The sequence below is a fragment of the Anguilla anguilla genome, chromosome 4 (assembly GCF_013347855.1).
Source record: "Anguilla anguilla isolate fAngAng1 chromosome 4, fAngAng1.pri, whole genome shotgun sequence".
NCBI classification, from domain to species: Eukaryota; Metazoa; Chordata; class Actinopteri; order Anguilliformes; family Anguillidae; genus Anguilla; species Anguilla anguilla.
Window position 1 is genome coordinate 49,839,758 of NC_049204.1, and position 14,424 is coordinate 49,854,181.

At 38.8% G+C, this 14,424-nt stretch overlaps 2 protein-coding genes across 6 annotated transcripts in view; one reads left to right on the forward strand and one right to left on the reverse strand.

Moving 5' to 3' along the window:
* LOC118225429 (sodium/potassium-transporting ATPase subunit beta-1-interacting protein 3) overlaps nt 1-4,669 on the forward strand; it is an 89,469-nt gene extending 84,800 nt beyond the window's left edge. For all 5 annotated transcript variants that reach the window (XM_035413810.1, XM_035413809.1, XM_035413812.1 and 2 more), the window contains one exon: nt 2,047-4,669. In XM_035413810.1, coding sequence (XP_035269701.1) covers nt 2,047-2,056 — 10 coding nt within the window. In that variant the 3' untranslated portion in view covers nt 2,057-4,669. The remainder of the gene's footprint in view (nt 1-2,046) is intronic.
* Nucleotides 4,670-5,113: 444 nt separating this feature from the next.
* Nucleotides 5,114-13,643, reverse strand: ggh (gamma-glutamyl hydrolase (conjugase, folylpolygammaglutamyl hydrolase)). Its single transcript, XM_035413808.1, has 9 exons — nt 13,351-13,643; nt 12,968-13,076; nt 12,654-12,704; nt 9,040-9,124; nt 8,800-8,938; nt 8,583-8,689; nt 8,343-8,433; nt 7,056-7,190; nt 5,114-6,744 (listed from the first exon to the last, which is right to left on the reverse strand). The coding sequence occupies exons 1-9, from the start codon at nt 13,436-13,438 to the stop codon at nt 6,623-6,625; spliced, it is 927 nt and encodes a 308-aa protein (XP_035269699.1). The 5' UTR covers nt 13,439-13,643; the 3' UTR covers nt 5,114-6,622.
* Between the last annotated feature and the right edge of the window lie 781 nt (nt 13,644-14,424).

A 14,424-nucleotide genomic window follows, 5' to 3' on the forward strand; every position in this document is an offset into this window, starting at 1 on the left:
TCATTTTAGGAAATCTAGAGCTGAATGTTTGGTAATTAGCTACACCAGTGCATAGCATTAGGCAGTATTGTGTGTCGACAGCAAAGTTTCCCATCTGCATCACAAGTGTAGAACAGCTGAATTAGCACCTTCACCAAATGCATCCAATCTAGGATCTCTTGCAGCTTGTGATACAATTTGATTCTGGAATGTTTAACCATTAAAAACAAAACAGCCTATATTGCGCTAGCCATTATCAAATCATGAATTTAACAACCAAATCCCAGTCCGCACTGGAAATAATGTAAATTAGACCAAAACTAGGGGCACCTAGTGTAACAGAACGTAAGATTATACAATGAATGCTTTATGTGTTATCATTATGGTCAATTTCTTTTCAGCACATATATTATTCCGAACTGTAGAAAAGTCAGGAAGACTACAAAATACTTTCCTGTAGATAGATAGCTAATTAGGTTCATTATGTAATGTGTTGTACAGAGAAAAATACTTGGCCATTTTGTTGTGGCCAAGGCAGTTAGCTAGCTAGCAACTACACAATCCATGGGCTTAACAACATGTTGGCTAACATTAAAGCCCCTCTTGAAAATGCATGTCTTGTCAAATATTTAATATTGCGTAATCAGCCACATCGTCATAACTCTGGAATAATAAATACAATAGATATCAAATAAATGTTTAAATACATTTCTTCTTAACCTTTCTGTATTCTTTATTCACTTACGAGCAACACAATAAAATTAAGTGTAGGCAAAGGCATAAATAGAGTTTGTGTGCAAACAACACAACTCTCTTTGGAGGTTGCTATGTTTGGTATGTACATCCCTGCTTTGACAGGCACATAGTCATTTTTTGTTCTTTTGTTTTCTCAGTATGTGTAATATCTAGCCATAGCACCTCATACATTGTGTGTTGTTGATCACAGCCTCCATATAGTTCCTTTTTATTTCCTATTATTAAAACCTCATCTATCACTCTTTCCCAGAAATGTGACGGCCCTTACAATCAGCCAGCAGATCAGCTGGGTTAGTGACTGACAGCTATGACCTTTTGAGAGATATGTCTAGTCTAGCCAGGAAAAACACTGGAGGCTGATGTGTATCATGGTTTGGAATATTCTTTCAGATCAGCAGACGTCTGCAGTCACGAAGGGCAAAAGCCAATAAAAACACTCTGATGTTCAGTAAATGAACAAAGCCCCCGCTGACAGTGTTTTAAGTTGAACCTTGTTCCGAGCTACCAGCATGTTTTTCACTCAAGTGAAATGGTGTATGAAGAGTTTGCTTTTCCCAAAGTCACATTTCTCTCACCCCCTCGTGTTCCAAAATAAATCTCTCCTAAGTGATTGATTTGGAGTCATTCAAGCTGTATACCAGAGATGAATGGGGTCACAGTGACTGCAGTGACATTTTCTCTTGTTTTCAAATTTGTAGATGATCCAACTTCTACGACAGTGAACAATATGTTAGTGGGGATATTGGCTACTTACTGTAGATGATGATTTATTTGCATAAAGCCATAACTATTTGTAAATAATAACAGGGCCACTGGAATAACCACCTCCTGACATGGTATACAATGCTGTACACACACTGTGCATTAAAGACAACCTCCACTGAAAAAAATATGCAATTTCATCTCTTTTATCTTATATCAGGTGAGTGGTTTTAATGATCACTGATTTGTTTGATACAAAGGCACTCTTTTGAATGGGGAGACATGAATGCCAATCCGTACCCATGATAGCCATGCCCATGATAGCCATACTGAGTTAACAGTTAACACCCCTATTATAGGGGAAATTTGGAACCAGCAGTCCCATAGTGCCTTGCTCCATTTTGTGTGTAAGCGGATGTCTTTTAACAGGAGTAACAAAATGTAAGAATTGCACACCGTGAGAGAGTGATTCATTGTTTATCATTATTTGTATGTTGAGTTGTTTTTTTCCATCCTAAAGATGGCTTTCAAATAATATTGATAAATGGAAAGCCAGTGAAGTGCATTTTTAAAAATAAATAATACTGAAATTTGTTTCACGCGTTGCAGATCCACGTAAATGAGAAGCAGTTGCCAGTGAACCGGAGACACCAAAAACGTGAAGAGATGTGCTGTGTGCCACACAGTGCAGTGTGCGTGAAGCAGCTGGACCCATACATCTGCGAGTGTGTGAGCTGTGTGTTAGGGTGTGTGAGTGTTCACACATCATCGACCTTCGACCAAATTGATCACTAGGCAGCCCTCTGTAAAAAAAAATGTAAAAAAAAAATTTAAAAAAATGATGTACACATTTTTTTTTTAATGAATCAATTGTTTTTTCTGAGCCTGTAAACCATGAACTGTGGTATGTGGGGCCAGTCGGCTATGTGTGATTCAGAACTGATCTTTTTTGCCCATCCTCTTTGTGTTATGACATATTTCCAAAAATAGATGAGGCACTTGTGATGCGCATGTATTTTCAGTGGTAGAATTAAATTTTCAAATTCATATCTGAGGGACATAACACTTAATATTTAACAATTCACTCTTAAATTGGCTTGCTTTTATAATTGTGTGTCTCTTGTACAAAGTTTTAATATGTTCATTTTGGTAATGTACTTATATGTTACTTTTTAGTCTTATAATTTGTAATACATAATGTGTATGCTGTGCTTTGAATCACAAAAAAGTATCTTTAATTGCAAGGGTCCAAGTCTTTTTTGAACAACAGAAACTGCGCTTTTGATCTTGTTCCAAACTGCGACTAAAAATTGACTAAAAACTTGAAGCAAGGAAGGTTCTCTCACAAAGATTCAGTAACTCCCTCAAATGTTACCAGATGCAAATCCTAGTTCTCAATTCTTTGTTAAATTTTACTGTATGTACACTTATGTATATAAGAATATTATACAGCACATATACAGACAGATTTAAACTTTGTGACATGTTCAGAATTTCTGTTGTGTGTAAAAGTTTTTTGCATTTACTGAATGACAATTCATACCGAATGTTAACTAACTATGGTCTAAGGTTACTGTTAAGGTACCTTTGCATACTTGTTATCTACTGTGAATATCATTCCATTTCAGTTAATATTCTCCCACACAACATGAACTTAAAAGCTTTGAGGTTGAACTATACAGAGGAGGTAAGATCAAGTAGTTTTGTTGAGTGACTTTGTATTAAGTAGACTGTGTCTACTCAGAATTTGCAATGGTGTATGTGGCACATTTGTGATGTATTGTCTGTTTTTAATACTTTTTTCATACCGGATAGTGATAAAGCACATGTTCTGAGACATTTGAAATAGTGCCTTTTATATCTAGTTTCACCTTATACTTCACATTTGAGAGAGTTAAGTTTGTGTTAATATTGTGAGTATTCATGTTCATTTTCAGTGCAGTAAGGGGGCATTTAGAGCCAAATATGTATTAGGTGTCGGTATGTTGATAATGTGTAATGTGAACACGTTTGTATATCATCAGCAAAACTAGACCACAGAATGGTAAAATGTATTGCCCTGTCCTTGACATTGGAACAGACTGGCATTTAGGGGCACAAAGAAGATGATCTGATGGAAGAAATCATATCAGCCCTATAGCCCGTTCCTGCAGCCAGGTTGGGAAGGTTGTAATAGAGGGGCTATATTGCCATCTGCTGGGAATATACAGAAATGTAATGTATATGTGTGTGTCAAACTGGAAATCATATGCAGTGTGCAGGAGCAGACCTGAGATTCACAACTAATTTAAAACTGATTCAAAAGTGCGATGTGAGTGAGAAAGTAGGCAATCTGTGTTTAGTCAATTATCTTGTATTTTGACTTCCTCAAAGTGACTTGGATCTTGAGTGGGGCTTTGTCACAGAACAAATGTTTAATTTAAGCATATACTTTGTACAAAAACATGTTCTGATATAAACATTTTTCCATCACAGAACAAATGCTTCATTAAGGCTTTGTACAAACCATTTTTGATGTAAAATACTATCAGATGCATGCACAGATTGTTTTTTTATTTTTATTTTTGTGATTGCTGTGTTTATCCTTTTTAAAAACCCGGCCTTTGGGTAGGTAGATAAAACCTGAATGAAGGTTGTATATACTAATCTGCGTTACTTGTGCCATTTGCAATGTAAAGCTGAAAACATGAAATGTTAGTTGTGTGTAATCTTTCCACACTCAACAGCCCCCAGTAGCATTTTGAGTTCTTTGATATATTGGATGGATAGCCAGTTGGCATCTAGGTTATTGGCACTGTCCCTATTGTTTATGAAACAAGGACAACCCTCCTCCTTATAGGCTATTGTCCATGCTACAGCAACTGCCAGGTTAATAAAACTTGCAATAAAAGAATGTTTATTCTTCTTTTGAAAATATTAACAAATACTAATTCAGGCATTGCGTGGAGGTTTTAGTCTGTGGATGTTTTGTCTGTGTGTGTGAGTGGGTCTGTATGTACGAGTGTGTGTATAGAACAGTACAACTTTTTGCACATTTAATTTTTACCTTGTGTAAAATCTACCTTCTTTTGTGATCGGACGAGTATTACGGATAGGAACACAATGTTAAAAGACAACAGCTACAACAAGAAAAAACTCAACAAGGTAGACCTTTGCCTTGATATCATGTGAACATTAGTGTTAATAACCGGACATTTCTTGTCAGTTATTAATAAACTGTAAATTGGAGTAACAATGGAGTGAGTTTTACTTATTTATTTATTTTTTATTTTCTGTGGGAACTTCAATAAGCGAGTGGTTTTAATGTAGAAATGTACCTTTTGAAACTATTCAGATTATTCTCTGATGTTGTCTTGTCATGGGCGTCTATCTATGCACAAACGAAGCATTGATTTTCACATATGGAGCAAAACTAAAGTCCCCCATGTGTTCTTAGGAATATAACACATAGAACTGTCCACCAAAGCTGGATATCCAACCTGATGGATGCCACACGTTCTTATTGCCCTATAGTTGTCAGTGCTTGAACATCAGCATTTTCACACGAATGAACCCAGGTATTCAAGTATGTATTTTTCCTTTCATTCAATGTTGTTCCGTATTGTCTGTAAATATCACCTACACAAAGTCGAAGTAAATATGATGAAAATAAATATGACGTGCAAAATAAATTTGAGACATTTTTTGCACTGATTGTTTTATTTATGTGAAGTAGCCAGCACAGTATAGTTTTATCCAGTGTACATGACTGCTGAAATATTGCCAGCAATACTAGTTTTACAAGAATACAAATAAAATTTCAGTTTTTAAACAATCAAGTGAAATTTCTGTAAGAATATATACTATTTTAACTCAGCATCGACAATGCAACATCAGCCAACTCACGACAGCCCATATTAGCATGTGTGCTCTTTGAATCACATGATAGCTGCAGCCACCACTTACTATCACTCTACAGTCCATCACCTGAGCTATGCAGCCATCGTACCAGAAAGCTGCGCATTTGGACAGTGGGAGTGGGTAGACTGCAGGCACCTGATCAGCCACAGGGGGTGCCAATTCGCAGCGAGGCAGACTGAAATAACAATACGGCCAATTATGCACCGTCCTGCAGACACTCTCAACATTAACACATTTCACCTGCCTTTATAATACTCATTCTCCTTTTGGCTCAAGCTGGACAAATCCAGCAGGGAAAATGGCACGCAGTAATGGGGTCACATGACCGGCCGCCATCCTGCAAGAGCAGTCAACACTCATCTACCAGAGCCTCAGCTGGATGAGGACGCCAGCCTCTGACACCTTCCAGGAGTGAACGGAGTTCACACTTCAGGGCGGCAAAGAGTACTTAAAATAAAGCCCTGGAGAAAGAGGGACAGTTAGATATACACTCCACATGAAGTCCTCCCAAGCTAACAGGCAGTCAGCCATGCTAAACTCTGCTTGACGGGACCAGCCCAAGCTTGGGACAGCGAAACTCAGATATTATTTCTGGCTTCTGTCAGCCATCTGACCGAATCAAAGCCCTCTTCCTGAGCAAGGCAGACAGCTTTGTCGGGGCATTCCACATTCTCCTCGTAGATCTTTGGCGGAGACGTTTGTCAAGGCAAACACTGTGGCCTTCAATGTGTGCACAATAACATTCCCAAACAGACAGAAACATGAGGGCCTGAAGAGAAGAGCAAAGACCCAGACTTACTGCTGATGGACCAACGAAAAAAGAAAACATGCCATACAACAACGTGACAAATGCAGGAAACTTCACCGTCGGTCCTTGACAGTTTGCCCAAACAGGGACTCAAGCCTCCAGTATGGAAATGGAGAGATTCTGGAATGCAGCCCTCACCAGACATTGTGTCCAAGATCTCACTTTCATGGTGTGACTGGAGTATTGCTAAAATGGCGCCATTCATTTGGATGGTGTTGAAATGGCACATGTGCAGATTGCATAAAAGGCATCTGCGAAAGCCTCTATCTGCGAAAAATTACAACAAAACGAGTTACATCATACAGTGTTATCTGACAAACTGGAGCACTTTTTGATTGTCCTTCTTAAAAAATTTTTTTAGTGTATTTTGTATTTTTAAAAATTTCAATAAAAATTTATTTTGTAAACTGGATGCACAGCATGTTCAAATGGCACAAAAGGAAAATATAACATGTCAACATTTTTCTTTTAAATCATCTATTTAAAAATGTATGTCTGCTCAAAGGCAGACTTTTTCCCTGTATAAACAGGACAGTAGTTGTAGATCAGAGCTTCCAGTTCTTCTTCTTTACTTGAAAATCGATGAGAGCTTTTTCTTGCTGTTAATAAAAAAAATGTCTTAGAAAACACTTAGGTTGAGTAATTCAGAATTAATTGTCAGAACATTTCTCCACCAGAAATACTTACTGTTAAAAGTACATTAAAGTCAAGAGTGAATCTCAACACTCCATATACTGCATATAAGACTGTCGATATATACAGTGAAAAGACAACCAACAAAATGAGAAGTGCAAATTCTTAACTTTCGCTGTCACACTTTTAAATACAAAGGAAGATAATGTATACATTTACAATTAATGTAGTAACAAGAATACATATAAATACATGCATGCATGTTGTGTTATGTTACCTTCATTGACAAAGAAGTCAGCCATGTGAAAGGTAGCCTTCATTGCAGATGGGGAATGTGGGATGACAGGCTCGGTCCACTCAAAGACATTCTTCTCCGGGTGCCACTGAGTTCCATAGAAAGGGAAGTCGTATGCTGCGGAGTGAATTAAGCACTTCAATTTGTACATGTGTACGGCAGAAACATGAGCGTGGATTAGTAAACATGAATTCTGGTTTTCACAATGCACAGGACTTCTGCAGTTAAACAGGATTGCATTTAACAGGCCCAAATCAGTATGGTGTTTTTTAAAATATATATATATATATATATATGTGTGTGTGTGTGTGTGTGTGTGTGTGTGTGTGTATCTGGTGTCCTGGGCCTGCCACCATGTACTGATGTGAGGAAGCAGCTGTCATGAGAAAGACACAGAGCAGAAAAATCTGATAAAACACTCTTATTGAGGACCGAGCTCCTGAGCTGTTGGCGGTGGGCGAATCACATGGCGGGGGGGGGGGGGGGGGGGGGATGGCCGGTACTTCACGTGTGATTTATTCAGCCTGTGAAATGTGGTCACGTCTGCGCAGCTCCACGTGGGAAGGAGCCATTGTTAAGGGAAGGCTGTTTGACAGTGTGTCACGGGCAGGACGCTGAGCGATGCCAGCAGGGACAGCTCCTCCATTATTAATAGCTCTCCTTGTTAGGTTGAAGGTTGCACCGGTGCTTGTTGGCTTTCTTGCGTATGTTCATAGCCAGCTTACCGAGTTGTCTAGCGCCCGATGCTATATTATTAACCTCACCAACCAACGAACGTGTGGGAACTGTTAACATCACTGTCTTATGTTGCACAGCATAGGTTAGCTCAGTTATTTTACCGGTCACATTCATAGGAATTTTAATCAGTCACAAGCATCCTCCCCGAGCCTCCGATTTTCCTTTGATTCCAATCCATGGCATACAAATGTATCAAGAGTGGGCTAATTTAGGAAGGCAATGCACATGACTGTTGTGACAGTACTGTACTCTGTCACACAGCCCTTCTTCATTTCTATAAGTGGGCTTAATTATGCACAAAGAATTAGAGGAGCTTTTGGGCTTTTGACAAAGCAGATGTTATTCCAGGGTGTTCATTTTCTCCTAAAATATATATTTTACTACCATGCGACAAAGAAGTATCATGTGAGTTTAACCACCTTACACCTGAACATTTTGCATTTGATATAGTACCATTTGAAAAACATATTTTGCTTTCCATGACTGACCCCAGTTTTCTGTTAACATATAGTTTAATCAAGAAAGACTCACCCTCCATGGTTGACACAAAATCCACTTTCCCATCAGTATTTGTGGTTAAGATGTTGTAGAAATTTCTCAGCTCCTGACTTTTATTGTAACTCTGGAAAAAGAGAGGAAAACATCTGTACTAACCGGGAGTACTAAGGCTTAACAGATCATTCACAAGGCTTCAAATACACACCATTAAAGAAGTGCTGATTGCTGCTGGCCAGCTCTGACCATTAACTGTGAGCAACTGCCTGACTGTACCTCAATGCTGAGACTCCACTTATGAAAGTTTGCCGTTATTGGCTCTGAGGCCAGAGCTCTCATGACGTCTGCTGGGAAGTCTCTGAACATTCGGCTCTTTGCTGAATCTGCAAAAACATGATCAATTCTGAGAATGCAGTCATTTCCTTAATATACCCTTCAGCTCCTTAAACACTTTAGGTACTACTTTCCTCTTGATATCTTGAAAAGAACCCACCGTTTGTAAAATTCAAGGGAAGTGCAACTCCAGAAGTGTTTGTAGCAGTCAGAAGCAACTTTCCACTGGTAAGGTATGTCAGCTCCTCAAAGCCAAGGCAGGTTCCCCATATAGGGAAGTAGTCACCTTTATTATTAGCCTAAAATAAAAAAATGAAACAAACATGACCATGTAGTAATATAACTGAAGTAAAAGCCTGTCAATACCCATAACAATTTCAAATATAATAAGAAAACAAACCTTTATAGCGAGCTCATAAAAAGTTTTAGCAACTTTAGCATACCCCGATGAGGTTAGGTTGACACCTCCGCCAGGAAATAGCACTCTACAGAAAACAAAATAATGCACTGTTTTATATAAAAATTTAAGGCAAACAAAGACTGGAAAATTTCAGCTGTTTTTCCAATAATATCTTTCCAGCTTGGGCCATTGGGGCTTTGCAGATCTTGAATTATATACATTTTTACTATCTACTACAGTTCATTAGCTCACACGTTATTGTTATTATTATTATCATTATTATTATTATTATTATTATTATTATTATTATTACAACAACAACTGGATCACTTTAATAGGAAACATGTACCCCAATGGAACAGTCAAAAACAGCAAACAATTTAATAAGAAAAAAGTATGCCAGAAACACCTGACGTGACAGACAGACAGTTGTTTCAGTTTATGCAGATAAGTCTCCATACAGAACTACTGTTCTGAAACATGACACAGAAGCTGGTGATCATGCTCCGATCAAACAGAATGCATATTGTACAAGTCCCTCTAAATGCTCCATTATTTAAAAAGAAACTGATTATCATGTTGATAATGGTCTTGCTGTTCCCAGTTCAAGCCCCTGGTGTTACTGTATCCCTACCTACTAGTGCCTAAACCTGATGGAACATTCCATTTTTGTACAGATTGCAGACAAATTAATCAGCTTTCGTCCGGGAATTCTTTTACTCTCCCGAAAATGGAAGATTGTGTAGACAGGAGAGGTAATGCAAAACATGTAACCAAATTAGATTTCCTAAAAGGTTACTGGCAAGTTCCTTTATCTGATCGTGCCCCAGAGATTTCAGCCATTGCCACGCCAGATTGTTTCCTACACTACCCTGTATGTCTTTCGGATTAGGAAATGCCCCTGCCCACCTTCCAAAGGTTAACGAATCAGGCTCTGGCTAATATTGAAAATTGTGAAGCTTATCTGGATGATGTTGTAGAATACACAGCCACGTGAGATAATCGCCTCCATACTCCGGAAGATGTCTTTCCGCGCTTTCGGAATGCTTCTCACACACTCAATCTGCAAAGTGTGAGTTAGCCCATGAAACTTTTACTTATTTAGGTAAGCAGGTTGGTCGACCACTGGACATGTGGGTAATGCAGGGGTCACACCTTGATCAGGCCATTCATGTTTTTCCCAATCAGAAAACAAAGAGGGGGCTTCAGTGTTTTCTTGGGATGGCTGGATATTATCGTAGTTTTTGCAGAAGCGTTTCTGATGTGGTGTCACCCCTCAGTAATCTTTTACGTCAGTCGAAAAATTTTGTCGGTTCTCCTGCTTGTCAGGGTGCGTTTAAACCGTAAAAAAGCCTGCTAGTGCTCTGGTTCTTTCTAATCTTGATTTCTCCAAACCATTTACGCCGGAAGTGGATGCCAGTGGCTCCAGGTCAGGTGCAGTGTTACAAGAATAGGAAAATCATGGGGTTGATCACTCTGTGTACTACTTTTCAAAGAAATGACTCGTCGTCAGATTAATTATAGCACAATAGACAAGGAAGTTCTTTCGCTTTTGTTAGCACTTCAGCATTTCGAAGTATACTGTGGCTCTGGCACAATCCCCACTGTGGTCTACACTGACCACAACCTTTTGGTTTTTGCAGCTCTCGACCTCTGCTCACAGTGTAGTGACTCTAGTTACTTAATGTGTTCCCAGCTGGACTACCAAACCTTCCATCGGAACACAACTTTGTTATTTTGCTCCTTTGTTATTTTTGAAGGTACTCTGGGTGGTTTTAACTCTTCGTTGGGCGTACACTATTCAGACTTTTGGTGTCAGACTACTGCCTAATTGTCCAAAGCTCAGCGTTCAAAGCCATTCTGTGCCCAGTACCCTTTGAAGACTAGCCAGTTTTCTGTTTGAATAGGCAGATATGGACCAGAATTACTGGCCGGTTTGTTGTATTATTAACATATTTCAACACTGAAATATGTTGCAGATTCCTTGCACTTTGCAACAGAAGCCTGGCTGATTAAGCCAGAGATTGGAACTAGGTTCAGCAGGTGATTGATAGTTGTAAACAACCTTCTAGAGTTAAGACCATTTTCATAAATAATCTTTGAAAAGTGGGCTTGCCCTTCAATATGCACAGTCTTATTGTAGGTCACAATGTGCTCCTTAAGAACACCAAAGTGAGTTTGGCTTTTCAACATTCTCTTATAAGCTGACACAACAGGGCAATTTTTCCATGGCATAGTTTGGCTGTGTGCCCCAGGGCATTGTCATGCTAAAACATGAAAGGGTCTTCCCCTAAAATGTTGCCACAAAGTTGAAGAATTCCCTTTGCTAAAACTAAGAAGCCTAGCCCAAAACAGCCCCAGACCATTATTCCCCCTCCACCAAACTTTACAGTTGGCACTATTTGGGCCTGTAGAGTTGGAACTATGCATTCCGCCAAAGCCAGATTCGCCCGTCAGATTTGATTCATCACTCCAGAGAACCTGTTCTAACAGCTCCAGAGTTCAAGTGCGGTGTGATTAGCTCAATATTTTAGTTCTTTCTCATGAGGGCCTTAGCTTGGTTCGAAATGTCCAGCACTCTAGCACCAGTGGATTTGTGCCTTCCTGCCAGACCCAATATCAACATTGAAGTGACAAACAACAGAATCTCTGATTACAAGATTTTCGTTTGTTATTCCGTGATTTAAAAGCTCAGTGTCACTTATGCAGTCTGGGGATATTGGTGCATCTGTTAGATAAAGGTATAGTGGGTGAGTCAGATTTACATCGGGGCTTGTATGCAGCCTTCCTTCACAGGTATCCAACTGTCCAGGCATTCATCTGCACTGAGGCCCCAAGATGCATAGATTCCAGCTGTCCAAGAGTGGTGGTGTTTTCTTATATAAGTCTGAGTTGTTTTTCAAGAGCAATAATATGGCACCTTAACTAAAATTTCATTGTGCATTTGGTGCATTGGAATTCTTCCACATATCTTCATCGCCTACAACTATGAACATACCGCACATAATGCATTTTATAGCCTTTCCAGCAATACTGGTTTTCTCCTAGCACAGGCCATCAATAACTGACATACTTATTATTATTATTATTTTTTTTAAGTAGCATTAGGTATAAAAATAAAATACTAGCATAAATAAATAATGAACTAACATAAATAAAATAAGGATATACCCTAAAAATAAATTAATAAAGAAATAAAAATAATATAAAAGGCTACAGGAAAGTTAAAAGGCAAGTAAAATATAAGGATAAATAGGATACGTACAGATAAATATAAAAATGTTGGTCTCAGGAACAAGGTCATCAGGTAGCCTGCCGGTGTTTACTGTAGGCTACACACTGGCTTTGTAAAAACAACCGCACAGTGGTTGTTGACAGTAGTTCTTGCTGTTACAAAGGTCGCAGAATTTCCAGTTAATTAAATTCATTCAAAAAGAGAGCAGGGAATTAAACTTGCTTTCAGCCTGCTCTGCTGCTCAGCTTGATATGCAGAACCGGAAACCTAATCAATTCGGTATTTTGGGAATACTGGATAGCCAGGAATTGTGTGTCAGCATTGCCTTACTTTAATGCAAATCCGACACACAAACGCAAAGGTGATGGTGCAGACTTACCCATTGATGGAGTTAAACAGCCTTTTATATTCATCGCGAGACTGTTTTACTCTGTAACAATAAAAAGAAAAAGTATTCAACAAACTGTGTCAACTCGCAGCTAAAATGACATTTTTTAAAAACTGTTTTGGTATACAGAGTGTGAAAAGTAGGTTGCAAGTAGGTGTTACCTTTAAAAAATGCAACTTGGACACTATCATTATGTCTACACATTCGTATCAACTAGCTAGCTAACAGAGAATGCTTGAATGAAGGAAATGCTTGCTGTAATGGGACACATAATTGCTTACTTTAAGTCTCAATATTATTCTTACTTCACGGGTACAACTCTAGCTCCAGCAGACTCCAAGTACTTCACATATGACGCAGCAATGTAAGAGCTTCCTTGGGGCAGCGGTGTACGTAATGTTTGAGCCAAAACACCTAGGAAAATTAAATATGTTAATATAGACTATGTCGATAGATGCAACAGGCATCTACTTCAGTTACTGTGAATATATTTTCTATGAAAAATACAAGGCACAGTGCATACACTACACAAAATGAATCACATGCACAGCCACTTATACGAACAGTTACGAACATCGCTCATTTTTTACTTTTAAAAATGAGCATAACACTAAACCGGTAGTTATGTTAACTGACGTCAGTTCCCTTGCTATTACTATTAAAGAAAGTAAAGAAGAAAAAAACTTACCGATGATTGGCGTGTTGTTTATTTCTGCAGTGGAAACTGTAGATAAAGCCAACGTAATAAAAACAAATAGGCATATAAAAGACTTCATGTTCTATCGATAGGATCTGGCCACGCCAGTTACTGTATTTCAGAATGAAAATGATCAAGGTATATAGCCTAATCGTCCACTTTTCAGTTCAATCCACGGACGGAGCTAAATTCCGTGGTTCAGTCTTAAAACACACTTTGATCTCTCACGCGGAATTGAATATTCAGCAGGACGTGCATGACGGAAGAGATTTCTATGACTCTGGACGTATCAATAGTGAATAGACCAAATCCGTATTACGTCATAATAAATTTAAATAATGTTTTTCCGGGTTGAACGGTACTTCCTGATTATAGTGGCTGTCAGTCAGTCGCGATGTTGAGGGGCATATTTGTGAGAAAACCTGTAAAATCATCATTTTTGTACGCTAGCATTACACATTTAAGAGTTAATGTGTTTTGTTTTTTTTTTCATTAGGAGGGTCATCTTTTGTGGTTAGTGAGAAAATAGCTGCAGAAATGTGTGTGTGTTTGTGTGTGTGTGTGTGTGTTTACACACACAGATGAGTGAATAATTAAAGGAAAAAAACAATATAAATTGTCTTAGTAAGGTGTTAGGCCACCATGAGCCACCAGAACAGCTTCAATGCACCTTGTACATTCCATACATTCCACACAAGTCTCTGGAACTCTGGAGGGATGGTACACAATTTTCCCAAAGATATTTCCTCGTTTGGTGTTTTGATAATGGTGGTGGCGTGCACTGTCTTACACATCAGTCCAAAATCTCCCTTAGGTGTTCAATTGGGTTGATCCAGTGACTTCAATGGCCATAGCATATGATTCACATCATTTTCATACTCATCAAACCATTCAGTGACCCCTCGTACCCTGTGGATGGGGGCATTGTCCGCCTGCAAGAGAAATGCCCCCCACAGCATAACAGAGCCACCAGACCCCCTCGTTGTAGGGGTCAAGCATTCCAGCCTATATCATTATCTTTGTGTATGGCACATAAGCACTATGATGAAGGATGACTCATCTGAC

Bases quoted from the DNA above. Each gene is read 5' to 3' on its own strand.
- ggh (XM_035413808.1), bottom strand. From the start codon at position 13,438: ATGAAGTCTTTTATATGCCTATTTGTTTTTATTACGTTGGCTTTATCT. The intron at 7,191-8,342 runs GTGAGTCTTTCT...TTCACTCCGCAG, and splicing joins TTTTGTGTCAACCATGGAGG to CATACGACTTCCCTTTCTAT. The intron at 6,745-7,055 runs GTAACATAACAC...TTTTATTAACAG, and splicing joins TGACTTCTTTGTCAATGAAG to CAAGAAAAAGCTCTCATCGA.